The sequence below is a fragment of the Carassius gibelio genome, chromosome B13, assembly GCF_023724105.1.
Source record: "Carassius gibelio isolate Cgi1373 ecotype wild population from Czech Republic chromosome B13, carGib1.2-hapl.c, whole genome shotgun sequence".
In the NCBI taxonomy this organism is placed as follows: Eukaryota; Metazoa; Chordata; class Actinopteri; order Cypriniformes; family Cyprinidae; genus Carassius; species Carassius gibelio.
In genome coordinates, this window is record NC_068408.1 from 7,686,288 (window position 1) to 7,708,915 (window position 22,628).

The following is a 22,628-nucleotide window of genomic DNA, read 5'->3' on the forward strand; positions in this document are numbered from 1 at the left end:
ACTTTAAAAGGTAATATATCAGGGTTATTTTATCTCTAAACAGCTGGATAACCACAGATATTTACTGTTAAATGTTAACCATTTAATAGCCATGCAATTAATCTCAGGTTTAACCAGTCTGGGTTATATTTATTGCTTTTAGTGCTTAAAAGTCATAAAAACTGTCAAAAACAAATAGAAACCAGAAGCCCAATTGAGTATGGTGTCAGTTTGCTGAAATGGCCAATTCTTTCGTTTTTCGTTAACCAAGTGGAAGAGGGACAAAAAAGAAATATGATAAATAAACATCGTCACTTAAAGGTGCAGTACAGAAGATAGCATGCAAGTGACTTAAGATGAAAATTAAGTTTAGTTTACATAGGAAAGGAAAGAAGCATAACTATTGTATTACCAGTTTGTGCCATAAATTTAGCAGATTCATCTCGCTCCTGTAGGCCCTTTGTGTCATGTACTGATCTTGGCCGCTGACTTTTTACAGTATGTTCTCCGATCATTCCATATTCTAGGGACAGAATAGAGGTTCATGAAAACTAGGCTTTGATACAAAATCTTCAGAAAGAGAGAGAGAAAAGGGAAAAAAAGAGCTTATCACAATTCTGGAACGTAGAGGTGGCTCGCAGTACATGGCTTTAAAACAAAATAAAAGTATATCACACATGGACAGCTTTATTTAACTTGTCACTCTTGTCTTTTGTCTTAGCCTTTCTAGGAAAGCAAAGAACAGTGCACAGAACGGTTTATCAGTGGTGAGCTGGGAGCATTAATTGAGCTTAGAAGCACAGCTATGACACATAGAAACACATGCAAAATCAACTTACATTGGCTTTTTAACAAGACGTTGAATTAACCTCCACCCCTCCCCTCCCGAAAACAAACAAAAAAGAAAGAGAGGATAAAAAAAAGAAAGGAAAATGTGTAAGCCATTGGAAAGCCACAGAGGAAGGAAAGGGGTGGCGAGGGAAGGGGGTGTCATGGACATGCTAGATTGATCCACAGTGCCTGCAACAGATCCAGGCTTTTAGAATAATTAGTTAGTTAAGACCCAGAATTAGTAAAGGAATTACGTGCTGTTATATCTAACAGAATATCAAAAGATGAATTATCTCGCAATTGTATGCTAAGCTGTGTATCACTCATTTTGGATTAATTACACTCTTTTCAGCACAACAATATGGCTAATTTCTCTTTCTTAAACTGTTTATTCAGAAACAAATAACAGTGTCCTGATTTGAAAACCCTTGCATGTTTCCCCTATATGTGCTGCTTTTTGAAACTTCCTTCTATTTTTACTTTTCTCCATCCATGTACAAAGCATCTTTTTGGGGACTGCAGTCTTGTTCACAATTCATGTTTCATAGATGGAGTTGAAACAGTTTAAAAGCAATGAGACACAACCATGCTTCCATTGCTAATTGGGAATTACTTCATTGATGTGAGAAGTAAAAGAAGAAACGATCTCTTTTACTTTTTTTAAGACCATAAGTATACAGAAACCTTGATGTTACAACAGCGAGAAGCAAAGCTTTGAGGTGAAAGGCTGTGTATTTAAAAGCTACACGGAGTATAATGCAGTTATGGAAGACTTTAGGCCTGCGGCTGCAAGAGCCATTTGGTCATACACATGTTTATGGCTCTGTTCTTGACCCAGGTGGCCCAGAGCATTTCCCAACTCCCTTCTGCTTTCTCCAGTACAACTAAAAAAAAAAAAAAAAAAAGAAAGAAAAAGAAGCAGCAAACAAATTCAAAGCTCTGCCTAGTCCATGCTTTCAAAACATAACATAGTCTATAAAGTATAGCAATGCCACACTGCAACATAAGTCACAAAAATATTGTTAGCATAGGTTGCAAGGGGCTGTCCTCAAGCAAAACATTTTTATTTATCTGCCACTATGCCACACTGGAACTGCATTTGAAAATGTTACAAGTGGGAATGTGTGTAGGGATCATAAATAAGGAATTTAATACATTTGTCTACTTCAGTCCTGGCATGTTCACCCAAAAATGGTTTTGCTGAAATTGTTCCTAAAAAAAAAAAGATGTACATGAGTTTGATTCTTCATTGGCATAGATCTGGAGAATTGTAGCATTACATCACTTGCTCAGTAATGGATCCTCTGTAGTGATTCACTGACAAACAGCTGATTAAAACAGCACAATACTCTGCATGACTTCAATCTATCAATTAACATCTTGTGAAGCAAAAAGCTGCGCGTTTATAATAAACCCATCATTAAGATGTTTTTAAAATCAAACCATTGCTTCCGGCTAAAATAAAAAAGTCCTTTGTCCATTATACAGCTTTTTTCTATAGTGAAAAAGTCATCTTATCAGGAGAGAAATATGCAAAGATGAAGCACTTTGCAAATGAAAACAGCCCAAAACTGTTCCAAACAAAGATGTGGGTGGATTTTGATTTGAGAGGACAATAGTTTATGTACCTTTTCACTGGAGGAAGCATATTACAAATTATAGACTCATATTCAATGGCCAGAAGCAATGGTTTAAGTTAATACCCTTTGTGTGTTTACAAACGTTTTAATCAGCTGTTTGGACTTTCATTCTAATGCCACCCATTCACTACAGAAGATCCATTGGTGAGCAAGTGGAGTAATGTTACATTTCTTCAAATCTGTTCTGATGAGGAAACAAATCTTTTATTTTCAGCAAATTTTCATTTTGGGTTGAGTATTGCTTTAATTGTGTACCTCGCCCCCCAACAAACATTCTGTCATCATTTAAGCATGTTATTCCAAACCCATGTGACTTTTTCTTCTTCTGTGGAACACAAAAGGTTAACATTTAATGAATACCAGCATTGCCGTGCTGTCAAGTTCTAAACTGAAAAAAGCATCTTAAAAGTAACATAAACATGGTCCATAATCTCCTGTGCTACATATTCAAAGTTTTCCGATATATCTTTGTGTGAAGAACAGACTTAAAAACTTAAATCATAACCTCTACAAGCTCTCAAATCAAATATGACACCTTCTGATGCTGGGTCAAGAAATCTTGACGTCACTGGGTGCAACAAGGGAAGCACATGAGTGAAAAATGAGAGCATTTAATTTTTGAGTGAAGAATTACTTTATTATGAGAACAAGGTGATACTTTATCAATTACTATTTTGTCTAGTAGATATTAGCAAATAAACAAATAAATAAGCAGAAAGATTAAAGCATAAAAAAATACAATCTCAAATGTTACTACATGATTTGGTCAGATTCATGTTTACACACTGATGAATAAAGAGTTTTGAAGAACACTTTGGTCTCCAATACTACGTCGGACCCTCAAAATATCCTTATTTGTGTTTCACAAAAGACAGCCCCACAGGTATGGAACGACATGAGCAATTTTTAAAGCACAACAATTTTCATTTTTTGAGTGAACTGTCCCTTATCAGTATCAGAGAGAATGCATCCGTGTCAACAAAAAGAGACATTCACGTTAGAGACAGTAAGCTATATCAGGCTACACTGATTGAGTCTCAATTGTTCAATGGAAGATTACCAAACTCTCTACAGACCTAATGAATCCTTTAGCATCACTTCTACAATAGAACGTGTCCATGGCAACAGTGAGTCAGAGAAAGAGAGGGGGAGAAATATATAAAAACAAAAATTAAAATAACCATTTAAAAAGTGATTCATTAGTGTAGATCCATGGTACTTTGCTTTCCATCATCAAACAGTTACAAGTCAGTGAAATGTCAAGAAAATTATGCTGATAGTCATTTGCATATAGGAAGTATCACTTATGTGGATGATTAGCAGTATTTTAATAGAGGTTGTTATTTAATGTTAACACTCATTTGCTAAATTTTAAAACACACAAATAAAGGCCTACATGCATTATCATCATTATGATTGTGAGCTGTGTTTGCAGTTATACTGTAATGTTTCATTTCTTTGTAACTCATTTCAACTAACAGATTACAAGATCTACATTATTAAAAAAAAAATTTTCCAGACCAAACTAATGGGTCACCTGAGTTTATGCATTGCCTATGAGTACTGCTATACATTTAAAGATTATAAAGGTTTATAATATGTGTCTGTTTGGAAATCAAGTGAGGACAGTTTTGTAACATTTTTGTGAGTTTACAGTGAGTGCAGCAGAGGTCAAGGGTCAAAATCACGGAGTTTAAATCACAAATAACACCCAACTGATGAAGAGGTCATCAAACACGTCCCCAACATCAACAAGAGGTGCTACTGAAAGCTGTAATCAAGGCAGCTGTGAGGTTTGAAGTGTGAAGAATACTGTGAAGAATACAGAGCTCTTTAGTCGGTGTGAACGAGCATGAGACCTTTGCTCTGAGAGAGTCCATCTGTTAGACACAACTGTTCACTACAAATAAGGGTGTTTCAAATATGGGCACCTTTTGACCCCCTCAAAATGACTCTCTAAAAAAAAAACATACTTTTCACATTCGCAATAGTTTGTTTATTGTGCCTAGTAACAGTGGATAAATATGTCATGGAAAAATGTGGTCTTTTTTGTGCACCCACCAAGTCACCGTTCTTTTTTTTGGTGGAGATAATTATTTATTTATTTATTTTTAATTATTAAATTGCCAATCCTTTGTTCATAGCTAGTGTTCCATGTTTCCTAAAAAGCTTTTTTTCACACTTTAACATGATTTGTAAAAATTACAGCCTCACTACAAATGACACATAGTAAAAAAAATCTGTTCACAAGAGATATTTACTTTGCTTTTCCTTTGTTGTCTTCACACCTCACATTTATCATATTTCATCTCAACATGTTCTTTACTGACACTGCTGTCTCCTTGGTAACCAAGTATAACTTGTGGATAACTTTAAAAAAACAAAAAAATTGATGTATCATTGTTGGATTATAAATGAGTCTTATTTTGGGAAATATAATAAGCAATTTCAGTCATAAGTAAATAAATAAAGTTTTGCTCATGGAGATTATTTTTGTTTAAAAATAGATTTTTATGTTTTAATAATTTAAGGGCCCTATTTTAATGATCTAAACAAAAAGTGTAAAGCGCACGGCTCAGGTGCACTCAGGGCATGTCCCAATCCACTTTTGCTATTCTAACGACGAAAAAAAAAAGAAGAAAATGGTCCAGGCGCATTTTTGGAATGGGTTGTCCTGGTTTTCTTAATGAGTAATGGGCGTAACGTTCAATAGACCAATCAGAGAGTCATCTCCCATTCCCTTTAAGAGCGAAATGCCTGGCGGATCGCTATTTACATGGTGGAAAAGATGACCGCTTCTCAGGCGAAGAAACCATCAAGCAGATCATCAACGGGACAAGCAGGAATCCACCAAAGCTCCGCATGATGAGTCAGTTAATATATATGTGTGTGTATTGGCAAGATTGTTCAATTAATTCTGCAATTTCATTCATCATTATAAGTAGTAATAGGCTGAATTGCAAATAGGTATAATTCTAATACACGCAATGACTATCCATCATTACATTTTTATATTTATGTAGCCTACACAATAATATTCTTTTACAATGTAATCCTTTTGTTTTTAATATTTGGCATGTTTGTGTGATCCCTGTGAGTAATAAGCAAAGTCAACACGCACCCAGAGGCGTATTTTCTACCAACGGGCTCTTTAAATAACAAAATATTGTGCCATTGCCTTTAGACTTTAGAACAGGTTTTAGTTGGTCTATGGCACAGTCTATTTTCAGCTCCCTAAAACAGCAATGTGCCTGAACACACCTCTTTTTTAGACCATAACACCCATGGGTGCACAAATGGGCGCAAATGCATTTGCTAATTAAACAACATGGCGCTGGACAGGAAAATGATAATGGCGCTGGATTGAAACTAGCAAACACACTTGCGTTGCGCCTTGCATCGCATTGCGCTGGGTGTATAATAGGGCCCTAATACTTTAATCATAATTTAAATACTTTAACAATAATTGTTATTTTAGGCATACATGCTACTTTATATTTTTTTGTACAAGATTTTAACCTTGTCCCTATATATATCTTGTTTATCATTGTAAATCTTTGTTGTAGAAGTTAATAATGAACGCAGATTAAAATTTCCAGAGACAATTTTAATGTGGCCTGCATATAGCTCTACTTGTTTTAATAAAAATCAAGAGCTTGCAATATAAGTTCCAACAGTTGAAGAAACAAACATCATTTCACCCTTAGCACAGTTATTACTTACACTGATCTTTATTTATTTTTATGCTTGTTTGGAGTGACCTATGTGCTGCTTCTGCCTTGATATAAAGTAGCGCAGAGCTCTCGAGGTCTTGAACTACCAAGAAAAACATCCTGTGAGATGATGCAGGGCCACAATAAAGAGAGAGAGAGAAAAAAAGAGAAACAGTCCTCGCTTGATTTATGGTTCAAGAAAACTCAGCTGCAGCCACCACTGTCCTTTGTTCCATCGGAGGTTCAGTACGGGTGCCATCAGAACAAAGCCAGTGGCCCACAGCAGCTGTGGTGATCAAACATGAACCAGAGGCACGGAGCTCGGCCCAAATGTTCGGCTTTTGATGCTGGAACAGCAAGAATTTTGTGCCGTCTTCCAAAGTAGCTACTCATGATAGATGGCATCCATGCTATCTTTATTACAGTCCTAGCAGACAGCTATCTATATGCTGGCCCTCTATCCACACTCGATGGGAATGGATTGCTCTGCTCTTTACTCTGACAATGACTTGAAAAATAGGGGACATGCTGTCTAAAGGGATTCACCCAAGTGATTCAGACTCCAGCTCGCTTTCTGTACCGTGGCTAAAGAGCTGCTAAATTATATGTAGGCCTGTTCTGACAAAAAAAAAAAAAAAAGAAGAGATGGTTTCTATCCAAACACCCAGAACGAGAGAAAGTGGATGAGGTGGGGAGAGAAAAGCGAGCAGGAGACCCGATGGAAAAACGAAGAGAAAAGAACATGAAAAAGATACATAAAGGCCTCGAGATCCATTCCCAGTGTCATACATGAAGGAGAAACATACACATTCAAAGCACAGAAAGCCTTTTAAAGTATGATGATGTCGAAATCCCGCGCAAAATGAGGGAAGTGATGAATGTTCACACAAGATAATGATCCAGAGAGAGGGAGAGTGTCGGATGGATGTTTCAAAAGGTTACTTCTGCACTCTGTAATCTTGCAAAACACACCAAAAGCTCTTGCTATTGAGAATACCCTCTGTGAATGATTTTCCTAGGGCAAGAGGTGCTTAACGGCAGACCAGAGGCATAAACAGGACCTTGTGAAATTCAATGCAGTCCATTATTTTATGAAATATTTACTGACAACATGGTTACAGCTACAAACAGTGACAACACAGACGTGGCTACATGACTTGTTCTTGTACTAAGACAAATTTATGCATAATACATATACAATACAAGTCAGAATTTGATCTTGGACTCTGTAACTCAGTGTCCTTTTTATAATTATGATTTCACCTCGCAGCTGTTGTGCTGATTTACTGGGCGAAGATGGCAGCCCTGGTAGTTAAAATTCAGGATTTCTCTGGATGAGAAAAATAAGCGCAAAATTTCCCATGAAAGAGAAAAAAAAATTATATTTAATATCTAAATTGTTTCTCCAAGGGAACAATAAGACGTTGTTGAGATTTAATTGAGAGCAAAAGGAGATGCGTGTTGAAATTAATATACCAATAGTCACATTTCTTTCACCAAATTATGGTAAACTATGCCATATGGTTTTTATAGCTCTATACTTTTGCTCTGTGGCCTCCTGGTCTTTTAGCTTTTAACTGTTTTAAGAAATTACAGAGGTAACATCCGGAAAAAAAAGTCTATACTTATTAAACAGCACAACTGAAACACAAACTCTAGCACTGCGATGGAAAAATACTTCTTCTTTTTTTTCATATGGGGCACATGAAAATCATAGCCAGCTCAACACCATCGTGAACTCCTTTTGACTATCAGATGCACTGAAAAAAAATATGAAAATAAATAATACAATAAAATAAAAAACATATATAAATTAGGGAAATTAGTCAGAAAACCTACAAATTTGAGTCCAAAATATAACTGAATATGACCATAAAAACCATAAAAGATAAATAAAATAAGATGAAAAATGGTATCCAAATCAGAAACAATTAACCAAATCAGATACATTGTTGAAAATAAAATAAAATAAAATGATAAAGTTGTACAGTGGTCATGCTATTACTGCACACATTACTTAATGTAGAGAGGAGGTGAGAAAATATTATACAATTTTCCTTCTGAAATTCCAACAGGAAAATATTAAATAATGCATGTGAGCATGCCAACATAACTGAGCAAAACCAGTGGGCAACTTCAACTCTATCACTACTACCCACATCATACACTGCTCTCATAGTTTATCTTTGTCTCAAAGAGAAACACACTCGTGTCAGGCTTGAGGGGGAGGTGTGAGACATGGACAGTGTCATCAAAGTTTCCATCCAACAAGCAGCAGCTTCTACTGTATTTTACATCAACAGACTGCTAATAAGATACATGTTAGCTCTGAAAAAAAGTTTCAAACCAACATTTCAAATGCCTCTACAGTAATTGCCAAAAATGGAGGAGTTTGAAGCACTGTGAGAGCGTATACATCCATTTAGTTACTTTTATTCAATTTGTCAGAGTTCATGAGGGTTTGTGGAAAAATCGTACCAGACTGCTTAAACAAGACTTGCAATGCAGATCGAACATGTCCAGTCAGTGAAAACAAGGTACCCAACAACTGTTTGATTATGGCTTCTTTCCAGTTGTAGCTTCTTTCCAGGGTAATTGAAAAAAATATCCTTTCAAACTTTGCGGTTTTATATTAGAAGGGATGTCCCTAAGTTTCAGCAATTGAGAAAGTGCTGATAGGTGCCTTAAAGTTTTGCTGAAACAAATTCTTGGGTTGTGCCAGCGGCCTTGTGCATAATCAAACCTTTTTCCCATCAGAAAATACAACCGATTACCCACTGTCTGGGTTGTAGGTCTTGCTTATAGGTTTATCTATTTTTAATGGCACTTCCGCCAAAATAAACCTCTCTCTAAAGGAACCATTTTGTCTACCGCAGTGAATGCGAGGCAGTACTCACTGACTCTCGCGTAAACTGGCCTGTCAACGCAAAGAAAAGGGAAACGTTCGTGCTCCGGCATCTACCTCAGATTAAAAGCAGCCAGATGGGAAGACAGAGATTTATCAGTGCCTTAAAGAACCTTTCAAAGCTGGGCCTCGTACATCACTTTCAGTTCTTTCAAGACAAGCAATTTACCCTCCCACCCCATCACAAATCTCGCACCATGGAACCACCACCACAGACAGAAACAAACCTCATTTTTTCGGGCACACACTTCTAACTGGTTAACCCAGAATGCACCTGGAATTATTTAATGGCCAGTGAATCATGACGAGAATGGCTCTTTCAGAAACAGGTCTGCACCTCTTCCCTTCACTAGTCGTCGTACATTATATGTACTTTCAAAGTTTCTGAAAGATTTCAGGCCTCTTTTGTGGTGAGCAATTGTGCTCGGCCTTGATTTAAGTGGAAAAGCTTTTTCAAAATAACTCAGCGATTCTTTTCGAAAGGGTTACAGCATAAGGTGGGAGGACATTTTTTTTTTTCAGACTGGAACTGTCCGCCCACTGCTCTTGCTTTTGGCAATCACATTCAATTCAGCCAAAATGCTCACTGTATAGAGCTGATGCTCCACGCTGGGGACACGGGGATTTAAGCCAAATAAGCGAGCTGAAATACAATCATTGCAAAACTGCTGTGGTGAGATGAGATGAGATTCATGGTTGCTCGAAAGATTTCTCAAGGCATCAATATCAAGAATATTTCAGCACAGACAAATTACTTAAAAAATAGCTGCAAAACGCGAGCAGTATTAATTGCAGTCTTAGGGAGCGTCACGCAATGATCCATTATGTTCAGCTTATCATGTGAATATTTCATTTAGCCAATGATAATAACAGTAATAAAGCATATGGGCACAGACCTTCTGTCGAGGAGGGAGGTGAGAGAAATCATACGGTTCAAATGACAAATGGCCTGCCAGTCAACAAACCCTGTGTCCTCATATTGTTTCAATATAACACTGACACACAGTTTCCTCCAAGCGCACAGACCTTTTAAAGGACAGATCCACACTCAGGCTTGCTTCCAAAACCTTGTGAGCTGCCTGCCGCATGCATAGGAATCTGCCTTATAAGACAACATCCTAAATGAAATACAAATAATGCTTTGTAGGTCAAAAAACATATAACAATAACATACTGTATGCAGTCAAAGATGGGTAGAAACTGATTACATGTAATCTGGATTATGTAATCAGACTCCAAAAATGTATTACTTATAATTAGATTAAATTCAGTTTTACAATACCCGTAATCAGACTAGTTACTTTTTTTTATTGATTACCTATTATTCACACAATAGCAACAAATTATTCATATTGCTTCTCATTTTGCACCACAATATTAGTCTGAACCCTTTTTTCCATTTTTTTTTTTTTTGCTGTTGTGAAAATGTAATTAATAAAACATAAAAAAAGAAGAAGTATTTCAACATAGCACCAACTACTGATAACTGATGAACACATTTATTTTTATTTGAACTGTCATTGTGTAATTTACTAATATTTTGAAATAAAATTTGTATCACATTTGCATTGGTTTACATTGGTTAATGGTCACATTACATGCAGGTCAACAAATATTAAATTTTTTTACAAATATTACACACAAGTGGTTATTTTTTCAGTGGTTAATTTATTCAAAATGTTTATATATAATATATATATATATATATATATATATATATATATATATATATATATATATATATATATATATATAATTAATAACTCATGTCATTGAAACTGTTTAATATTCTTGACACAAAAAATGCATTTTTGAAGAATGCTCTTTTCCACCACGGAGGCTCTGAAATAGACTACAATTTTTGCAATCTATTTCTAACATAAAGCTATCATACACCTTCAGAAGGCTTGGACTGTAGTGTGTAAATTGTTAAAAGTACTACTTTTTCATGATACATTTCAGAGCTTGACCAATTCAATCCTCTTCCACTTACAAATAAAATAGCAGCTAGAATGTAACATTTCTGTTCCACAGAAGAAAGAAAATCGTACGTGGGGTGAGTAAATGACAGTTTTTAAGTGAAGTGTTCAGTAATCCTCTAACCCACTTCACACACAGCTGACACTTTAGGCACAACTTTATCTTACTATCTCTCCAGAAGTGAAACATCCTGCTTGAGTGCTCTGATAGTCAAGGAAGCTGACTGTCTGACTGACTGATGTGTGTAACCTTGCATGAAATGAGTCTCCTCTTTCCTGCCCGCCCCCAGTCTCCAACAACCCTGATCTGAGCTAGTCATCTCATCATGTAACTCCGTCCAGCATGCAGCTAGTAAGAGGTTCTACGCAACGGCAAAAAGTCCCCCACTTTAAAGCAATGAAAAGCCACATCTCGACCTTTCTGTGTAAGCTGGGTGCATTCTGGCATATGCTTTGAAGCACGATGGCAACATCAATCCAACATGGCTTGCACTTTTCAGACTTCACAGAGAAATGAATGGAGTTGATTGCAAAGAGAGCTGGCTTTACCGGAATGTTGTTTTGTTTGGATGATGAAAGCCGTGTTATGGGTAACGCCAATTTCAGAGGAGTGTATTATCAGCATAATCTGGTGAATCAAGCATGTAATTGTTAAAGCCTCTTTTTACAGAATGCTGCATCTCCCATAACTCAGATTTTACACAGCACACTGGGCATTATAATGATGGTGGCCGGAGTGACGTAAAAGATAGGCCCTGTTTCATAGCTCAATGACTTTACATTTCCAATATCAGGTCTGAGTATGTCCCAGCTTACAGCAAAATCATTTTTATTTCACTCATGACCAAAAAGTCACACACACAATCAGGAAGGCAGAAAAATATGCCCCAAACTCGCCCATCTGTGCTTCTGTAGTTAAAAGCAGATTACTAGAACAAAGCAGTCTGAGTGTTGATCCATTTGTGTAAGAATTAGGAACGCCAGTAATATTAATGGTGCCTAGATAAATGGTGCATACTGTCTAAGTACCTTCGCAAGTGTTCAAAAAGTACTCTCTGTATAGTATAAATATGTGTAATATAAATTAAATTCAAATGTACTACATCCGCCAAGTTGTCACGTGACCTACCAACTTACTAACTGCTATTTACAAATCCTCTCCCGTGGCATCATGGGATAATAAAGCATCCATTGTTTTTTTTTGTTTTTTTTTAATACTATGTATTTGATTGTGTACTCCCCTATTGCTGTACATTTTTTTGCATACTATATAGTAGGAAAGTATTAAATTTTGGACACAGCGAGAATCTCGTCCCTTAGAAGTGCTCGTGATCCTTGACATACAAAATAAGAAATGAAAATCTAATACATAAAATAAGTTGTTACAAACATGTTTTCTGTCCAAATAAATAGACATATATTATAGTTAAATAGATAACATACATATAATTATACATAGATCAATTATGTGTTCATTAATAGTGATCACATCCTTTTATCAGCTATTTACCAGCATCTGAATGTACTGTATGTATAAAAAGCAAACTGTTATCTGTCATTTAAAAGAACAAAAGAAAGAAAGAAAGAAAATGTGCAGTCCGTGTTGGACGGCATAAAACAGAATAAATAAAACTAATAAATAAAAAAGAATAAAATTCAAAAGGATTTAATAAATAAATACATAAATAAATAAATAAATAAGGGAAATATTATTAAAAAACTGTATTGTTTAGTTTGGGGTAGGAATCAATAAAAGTGGCAATAATTAAAACTAAATAAATAAATAAATAACTACAGACATCAATAAATTATAAAAGGAAAAGATTAAAATGAATTCAAAATGTATTGTTGAGTATGGAGTCTGTTCAGAGATCCAAGCCTGGTAAAACATTCCCAGTGATCTCATCTGCCAGTACCACATACAGCACCTAGATGGCACTCTCAAGTTGTCTATGCCATGCTGCTGAAGAAGCCCTGTTGCTGAGAGAGACACACACATAGGCCTGCATGATCTTAAATATCCACACACCCACACACAGTTCAGACCGCCCAATGCCAGTTCCGTCACATGCTGCCAGGGAGAGCCGTGGCCCGATTCTGTTTTTCTGAGAAAATAAACAAGTGCATTTGAATGCAGCCCATCGGGGGGTTCTTACAGCCTAGTGCACGTCAATGAGGCCATAAGCTTCAGCGCAAATACGCAGCTTTCAGTATTTTCATTTCTCCTCACTTAGGTGCCTAAAACATTCACACAAAATAAATCAGCCAGATTTATTATAGACGAAGCTCATGAATGCGCAATGGAATCATTAGAGCGGCTGAATAGACCCCGCAGCTCAGGCAACTGCTTGGGATTATGTTAAAATGTCATGATACCATTATGTAGTCTGTTAATTCTCAGAGACTAGTTTTCATCGAAATACTAATTAACAAAGGATTCTCTGAAAAGCTGGTATTTCATAAAAAGATAAAACACCTTCAGAAAGCATGGATAACACAGCTTTAACAACAGGTCTGTGCGTTTCTCATAATTGCGGTCACATATCTCCATCCATTAATATTTTTTTCCACTATTCAAGCTGCAGTTTTATAGATAAAATAAAATGAGATCTGTTATTACTGGGCTGTATTGAACTGTTTTTCTGTTTGTGGAAGGTGCATGCATTGTGCTCAGGCAGTTTATTGATGCTGAGCATGAGCAATGACTGAGCTTGCCAGATCAGCCTGCTAATGGTAGTGATCACGAAAGAGCCGAATGTTAAGAAGATTATGCGTGCAAGAAGCATAAATGATCTCTTATGTAACAAGAAATTCATAATAGGTTCATTTCACTTAGCATTCGTCAAATACGATTCCACTTCAAATGTTCTTAATATATATTTTTTTATTAGACATTTTTGGTCACAAAGTAAAATGTATCCTGTGCAAAGTCAATAAAGTTATGTTTTTGTTAGCATTTACATGTATTCATTTGGTGGACATTTCACAGTGCATTCCAGGTCTGCATTGAGGGAATCAAAACCATAACTTTGTCACTGCTAATTAGTAGCTATATGATCTACAAGCTACAGAAGATATGCTTTCATGATGTCAAATCCTAGTTATAGGCTAGCCTAATATTTATGTAAATAACAGCTATATTTGATTTGTTCACATATTTTTGGGCTATGCCAACCCGATCTCACGGCAATTCGTACATTTGTCACAAGGTGGTTATTCGTACGAATTCGTGCGACCACACTCATACAAATTCATACGATTAAGCCAAATCATACGTTTTTACGAGTTGCACAATTCGTATGAATGTGTACGAATGACCTACACCTATCGTATAAAATCGTGCGAGTGAGGTCGTACAAATTCGTACGAATAAGCCACCTTGTAAAATACATACGAATTGGCCGTGAGATAGCGTTGGGCTATGCAATATCAGGTTTTACAGCTTTGTCCACTTGCCGTTCTCATTCTCTCACAAAATGCCACCTCACCTCTCTTGTTTGTGAATATCGCACAACATATTTTCTTGTCTACTGCTACTGCTAAGCAAAATGGTGCGTTGTGGGTAACAGTCTGCGAGGGCATCCACAAATGTGACCTGCAGTTTCTGAGCCTCCCACGGAATCTGATCAGCTGTGAGTGACTGTTTTGCACAGCAAATGAAGGCTTTATGTGATTTTGAGCTCTGAAAACACTGAATGCATAAAAATCTGCAAAAATATACCATATCTTAATCATCGTTAAAACAAAACAAGACAGAGCTTTCAATCTCTCTCTCTGCATTATTCAAGCTTGCTGTTGAATCATTGAATGAAGATATTGCACTACTGTCTAGATGAAAAGAACAAGATACCAAAAGATGCATATATATTTGATAGGTGTAACTTTTATCTGCACAACTAGTGAACAAGAGTTAAGCGTGCATGAATCATTTAATGTATGAGCTGATTACTACTTAATTTACAATCGATATAGCAAATAGTCCATGCATAATTGCTGGTCGGCTGCCCAACCTGCATAACTCCAGTCGACACTGATGAGGAATAATTTTCAGGCTGTGTCTCATTCCACTACCTAACTCCCTGTTATGTGAATCAGTATATCATGCACACAAATTCATTAGCAAGTACCTTTATCCACTTAAAACTCTGAACCACTGATGCCTCAATTACCTTGACACCATGGAGGTTATCCTATAACTAAATGGGAGAAATAAGCCACACGATTCTGAAAATGAATATAATATTTTGACAGAAACAGAAAATAAACGAATCATATACATAGCATGCATAAAAAAATAAATACTAGCGTTAACATTGGGAACAGAATATCTGCCTTATTCCCACTTAACCCTAACCCTAACCCTAACCCTAACCCTTACCTAACCCTAACTCTAACCCTAACACTAACCCTAACCTATCCCATTTTATTTAATTAACTTGCTTACCATATTTATATTGTGAAATCTCAATAAATATACCGTTCAATAGTTTGAGGTTATTTCTTTATGTTTTTAAAAATAGTTATCTTATGCCCACCAAGGCTGCATTTATTATATATATATATATATATATATATATACATTTGTCATTGCTGAGTAAAGTAATAATTAAGAAAAATCCTATTACTTTTGAGTGTTAGTTTACATTTAGTTTAAATACAAATATTCAAATATCCTTTTTAATCAATTCAAAAGCATAATACTGTATGTATTATCGTGTATTTTTCTCACCATATTAGAAGAGTGTACTGTAGTGGGTTTATCTGAGGTTACACAATTAAACGCTTCGGTAACCACTAGGTTTTCCAGTGCTGAACTGATCTTGTGATTGACACATCAATGAATATGCACTGTCTTCTCCTGTAATGTCACAGACTTCAAGGGAAAGGCTTGAGGAATTTGGCATAAGCCACAAGCAAATCAACCATTTCAAGCCCTTAATATTCCTTAATGGCAACTGCCTAGACCAAAGTGTCCATGCCAAGAGTTGCATCTGTCATGTGAAAAACATGCCACATTTGTATTTATTTTTTTGCCACCTTTAATGTAGACTTTACAAAAATCACAAATATCATGTGGCTTTGAGTAATGAGCACAGATGTACAGATCTTAAAAAGCAGCCGTTAGAAAGGAATGGACAGACAGAAAGCCCCCATTTAATGGACCCGGCTCGTGCACTCAGAATAAAGGCCTCTGTAATGACCACACACTATTATAAGAGCACAATTCCTAAAGTACCCTGACTGATGGAACTCCCATAACTCATATTCCCACTGCAGTACTGCTCCTGTCACCTGCATTACACCGGCAAATTCAACAATTGCTGACCACCGTTCTTGATCTAACAGACAAAGAGAACATTTTTTCGTATGCAAGAGGCAGCCATGAGGAAAGAGATCCAGTGCCAGACTCGGCCTGGCTCATTGATAAAGCTCATGTTAAGGCAAATATGCTTTACTCAATCCATAATTCAAAGAGACGCTTGAGACAAGGGCAAAGAACATTGGGAAGACAGCTGTGAGAGCCTTCCTGGCCATAATGTACAGATGCAAATTCATTAGAGCGGACAATATCACACTTAAGGACATAAAAAGGTCACTAAAATGGTTTGCTTACATTATTTTTTTCTGCTTAATATATTTGTGGAAACATATACTTTTGTCCATGGTTCTTTGATGAATATAAAGTTCAGAATGAGATATCTTTTGAAACATCTTAATGTCTCCTTGGTCCATATAAGTATGTCTTTGTATTTAAATCTATCATAAAATCAGCATATTTAATATTTCCAAAGCATCATGTGACACTGAATGCTGAAGTAATGGCTGCTGAAAATTAATTTAACATGTATAAAAATAGAATTAAAATAAAATATTTCTTTAAAATGTAATATTAATGTATTTTTGATCAAATATTTGCACCCTTGGTAAGCATAAGAACATCTATATTCTAAATTATTCCAATTTATTCTAACTTTTGACTGGCAGTATATAAGCTTTGAATCATTCCTACACTCCTACAATCCTAAATGCTGGCTATGAGTCAATTATAGCTTGCATTTTGAAATTGTATTAACTTTAATAATGCCATTCTCATTAATGTTTTGTAAAACATTATTATTTCATATTGCCATCAAGAAAGATTTCTCTAATTTTGCAGATTATATTCCACCCTGATTGTCTGTGCTATGTTTTGGCTAAAATAAACTAATGGTGAGTTATCATTAGAGCTATTAAGATTATTACCCCTGGAAACACATTCAATCTTTGAAGCAATTAAAAAAACAACATTAAAACAGCACGCTTCACAGCATGTTATTCAGATCATTACTTTCATTAGAAAATAAATAAACATCTTCATCAATTGAGAACAGGAATAGGTGAAAATATTAAATTGCTATCATTTTGAAACAAAAACGACCCACACAATAGACCAGTTTCATTAAAATGCTTTTTCTTTTCTTTTTTTTACCGATAAAATATAATCTGTAACTTCTGGAAGACAAAAGTTTCAAAAGTTGAGGTTTCAAAAGTTTCTCATTTGTAAAAACTAGTGTAGATTTTTGGTGTATTTCATAATATACTAAAATCTTTGTTTTCTGTTTTAATATATTTTAATGTGAAAAATTATTCATGTGATGGCAAAGCTGAGTTTTCAGCACCCATAACTCTAGTCTTCGATAACACATGATCCTTCAGAAATCAGTGCATATGTTGATTACAATGGGTTTTATGATGCATACAGAGCATGTGACCTTCGCAAACGCCCACACGCATTCAAACAATAATTATTTTGCGTTCCACAGAACACTGACAGTCTTACAGTTTTAATACAACACAAGGGAGAATAAATGATGACAGAATTGTCTTTGTTTTTCAGTGTCTTTGCATTTAATAAAAACGACAGATACTTCAATCTCAACCAAACCAGTACATCAAATCAGACTTATGTGAATACATGCAACTGCAACGAAAAAACGTATGCTATCTGAATAGTGTTGCATGTTGCAATTCGCAACAGATATTAGCACAGATATACCATAACAAAACATATAAGTCCGTTTGCCTAGAGGGGTTACTTAGATTTGCTATTGCTATGTTAACAGTGCAGATATTCCAGGAGTGTGTGTGCATGTGTGTGCGTGCGTGTGTATCCATAGGTTTATGAACAAACAAAAAGTGACTCATGTAGCCACTATGAGCTATGCAGCTCTAGCTGAAAACAGCAATACTCTAGAGTTATTAAAATTCTATCAGTGCTGCTTTCACTCCCACCCCAAACACACACACAGTCAGACACACACACCTTGCACGAATCAGCAGGACATGAAATATTCACTCTGTGGCTTTCTAGGACATATTTCTGTGATGTACAAATAAGGTACCATGCAAGAGACGACTTGTTTTAATACGAATAGCAATTTCTTATTGAATAAATTCAGAGGTTAAATTATTTTGTGTTATCTTTCTTTTGCATGCGGTTGTAGAGATCTCAACAGACACCTGAAGCTCACGATAACAACAACCGCTTGGGTTGCACCATGCTCACAGAAACAGTACCTGTGAAACAAAATCACTGCAAGCCTCTTATCTATTTGTGCATCCTGAATTAGGATCTTGCGCCCACAACGTCTCCCAGACACACTGGGAGCTGAACATTCTGCTAAGGAAAACCACAGACAGCTGGCAGAGTAGGACAGACGGTTCACAATACTGTCCGTTTTCTTAAATAGGTCACTGTTGATGAGGAATATTCTGCAACATCCAGACGGTCATTCCCTGACACTTAAAATCTTCCTGACCGTGTCGAAGCTCACATGATCATCAGATAAATTACAGGGTTTACTGATGTCCGTGGACCTACGTTATCTCCTAAAGTCTGCATTACAAAATTAACATGACAGTCCAGTGATGCATAAAGAGTAACAGGGGAAAAAACAATGCTTTCAGCTTTTTCTAAGCATCCTTAATGGCATGCGGTCCAGGACTGCTTTTAGCGTGGCTCTTGTAAATGAAGCATGAAATGGCTTATCAATGATGGACTCCTTGATCTAAAGAGTCACGGAGGCAGCCAAGAATAGCAGCTTTATTGGAAATTAATTGTTTCTTAATGCGTACCGTCGCCAACGCCCACCGTCACAAAGTAAAGCCTTGTTAATGTGTGCAATTAACCGTCCGACATTCTCTGCTGGTCACAAGTTGTTAGTGGGATGTATAGAAACTCTTATCATTCTACACGCAGTGTTTCGACATGGCATGAAAAAACAACAAATATAGATTGACTGGGGTTGGGTGAAATTCAGAATTTAAGAATTCAGTTACTTTGCAATTCATAAGTGGGAATTTGTGTTCAACTGGCCGTGACCCACAGGATGGTGAACTGGAATGAGGGGAAGTTCATTTTAATGAATTTATTACAGCCACACAGGAATTGCATTAGTCAAACACAAGATTTGCAACAATATGAATACATTCGGAAAGTTTTGAGAAATGCATTTTAGAGAGTTTATCAAAATCAGATAGCTCTTAACTGTTTTTTATTTTTATTTTTTATTATTATATCAAAACAACCCAACTTTATTGATATTAGCTGGAATGCAGTCTAAAAAAAAATTAAAGAAAACAAATTATTATAGAAATAAAAAAAAATAACTAGAGCATTCTAGAAAATTAAGCATTTTGTTCATTTGGTCAGATAAAATAAAAATGCATGTATCTTCATATATCTATACCTTTATCTTATTTTAATTATAAGGTATTACAGTATATGCATTGCTTGTGTAACTCATATACAGGCCAGATAGATTGATACATTGACAGATAGATCGTATTTCTGTAAACATTTCAAATAAAAATAATAACATTTGAATCAAATAAAAACAAACAATTTAAATTAAAGGTGCTGTAGGGAACTTTTGTAAAAAAAGTTTTTTTTTGTATTTTAGATTGCTTCGGGGGAACCGCGGCGGAGTAACCCAGTACCTTTGTGATTCTTCATAGACATAAACAGAGAGAAGTAGTTCCGGCTACGATGTTCTTCCGCAAGACGCAGGCAGTTCTGTTTATTAACCGCTAGAGCGTCAAAAGTTCTCTACCGCAGCTTTAAAATTGCAAATAAAAAATATGTCAATTCAGCAGTTGATTTGCCTTTTTATCATGCCCCCAGAAAAAAAAAATCCTTTAGTCTCTTTAAAAGATATATGTACATGCAAACTGCAATTCGAACCGCATCTTTCATCAACAATGTTCACAATTTTAATATTTGCTCTGAATTATTAAAGTCGGGAAGCATTAGAAGAAGTCCCCTTTGCTCAATTTTAAAGCAGTGCCATCCGCTGTGACATTCAGGAAGATTGAAATGCATTATCTGCCTGCACAATGTGTGCTGTTCTCCCAGGCAGTGAGCGAAGCATAGGTAAGAGTCGAGTAAGAGACACACCGCAGACAGCGAAAAGTGGAAGGGCCTTTTAGACTGGTTGACTCTCTAGATCTTCAATAACTGCTCTTGAATAGCCTGACTGACCTCCTGTCAGCCGGGCCACCTTACTCCCAAAGACCCTGTTCGACACATTCTCTCAAATCCCCCATGTCTCCCACTCAATAGGCTAAAGGAATGTGTGTTTTTAAAAAGGACGCAGACACACCTATGCTTTCTCTCCTTGGAGAATGTCACAGACAACAACAGCCCTGTGTGTGTGCGCTTCGAGGAGACAGAACAAGTGAGACAGGGGCCTCCTTAAAAAGTCAGTAAAAAAAAAAAAAAAAAAAAAAAAAAAAAATGTTGCAAAATATTGCTAATTTATCCAGCTGAAATGGCTGTGTTAGGGGTGCGGCTGCTTAAAGCATTGCCTGAAAACAACAGGACTGCTAATCGTGTGAACATGTCACGCCTAATTGCTTCCTGTATCTCTAACATCACTGATGGCTATCTTTACCTAAGACAAGGTGGTATTAAGCTGAAGGATGGATTGCTTACATACGGCTTTTTACAAATCAGAGAATCTGGTTTTTGTGCACACCCTCTATTTCTCTCTCATGGCACAGAAGATCATTAAGCAATCAATATATTTGTTTTGCACGAATGGATATGGCCAATTGTTTAATCTTAAACAGCACTTATGGGCTCCAGACGTGCGTCTCTAACAGATACGCCTCTGAATTGCAAAAAAAAAAAAAAAAAAAAAAAAAATTCTTATTCGGTATGTGTGTCTTGTTTTCCAGAAAAATATATAAACATTCTTAAACAAGATAAATTGCACAAGAGAATATGTCTTAAATTAAGTTTATTTTTCATAACCCCTTTTTTCATGTTTTAAACTCACAAATTTTTATTAGATATATGCATTAAACATTTGCCAGTGGGATAAGAAAAATATATATATTTTTCTTGGTTTAAGCATATTTATTTATTTTTTTTATTTTTATTTTTAACTGTAAATCATTAGAATTACTTAACAATAATAATTTTTTGGCAGTGTACTAATCAGTAAAGTGTAAGAAGGATGTGCCCTGGGAAGACAGCTCCTCTTCATCTAATTAGAATGATTAAACTCTGCACAAGTTGAAGGACATAAAATGGAGCAGTCTTCTTTCTCTGGGTCCTGGGATGTCTAATAGCCTCTCAAGATACACTGTCATAATAATTGATTTCTAAATAAATGAGCAAGAATCTGATCACCTGTGAATGGAGTGAATTTATTTATTTATTTATTGATGGAAGTAGGTCATTTTTTTAAACTATCTGACCATAATCTCATCATATATGCTGTCAGATGAGTTCTGAATTGTGCTGCAGTCGAACCAAATCAGTTTATTCATGCACAGGCCCAGACTGAATGTGCAAATGTTTCAGTGAAATTGTGCTGTACTGTTCGCATGTTCGAACTGATTAAATTATTTAATACATTAATTTATAATAAAATATTATACATGCAAACATTTATTTATTTGTTTTCCATATTAAGCAAATTGCCTTTAAGTAATCACATTACTTAGCAAACCTTTAATTTCCATCACACAAGCCCATTTTCATTGCTGTAAGTGTAAGTCTTCTTGAGTACTAGTACATGGTTTCATTATTGATGGTTTTTCATTTAGTTTTTTTTCCACACCTGGTTTAAAAGTATAGAAAAGACAATAGAATCAAAAGGAAAGCAGCACATTTGTAAAACTGCATAATTTATTGAAGACAAATGACTTTCAGCAGTATATGTGCAGCGGAGAGACACTTGTGCCGCAAGATCCCAAGAGGACATGCCAAAACTAACACCACTGGTCCTGGGGCTTTTGTTTCGGCATGCATTCTTCAAGATGCAAAATACACCATAGGCCTTACAGCTTTCACTCCATCTGCAGCATACAAACTGTTTCCAACATGTGGATTGTGAGTTCTCAGTCTTGCAGAGATATATTACGCTATCGAGCCAGTACAGCAGTATTTACCTAATTAAAACAAGTTAGAAGGGAAAGCAAGAAGTAAGTAACTGAATAAACCACAACATTCAAAAGAATTCTAAGAAATCAAATGGATGTTTGGGAGTTCCTGACACATCAAACCAAAAGCCCTGTGACTCTTATCTTCAGT

General features: G+C 35.9%; 1 protein-coding gene across 4 annotated transcripts in view; it reads right to left on the reverse strand.

Moving 5' to 3' along the window:
- The window catches only part of adgrb3 (adhesion G protein-coupled receptor B3), a 151,297-nt gene that overhangs the window by 83,404 nt on the left and 45,265 nt on the right, over positions 1-22,628 (reverse strand). For 2 of the 4 annotated variants that reach the window (XM_052573162.1, XM_052573161.1), the window contains exon 3: positions 392-502. The exons of the other annotated variants lie outside the window; for them this stretch is intronic. In XM_052573162.1, coding sequence (XP_052429122.1) covers positions 392-502 — 111 coding nt within the window. The remainder of the gene's footprint in view (positions 1-391; positions 503-22,628) is intronic. 4 annotated transcript variants of the gene reach the window in all.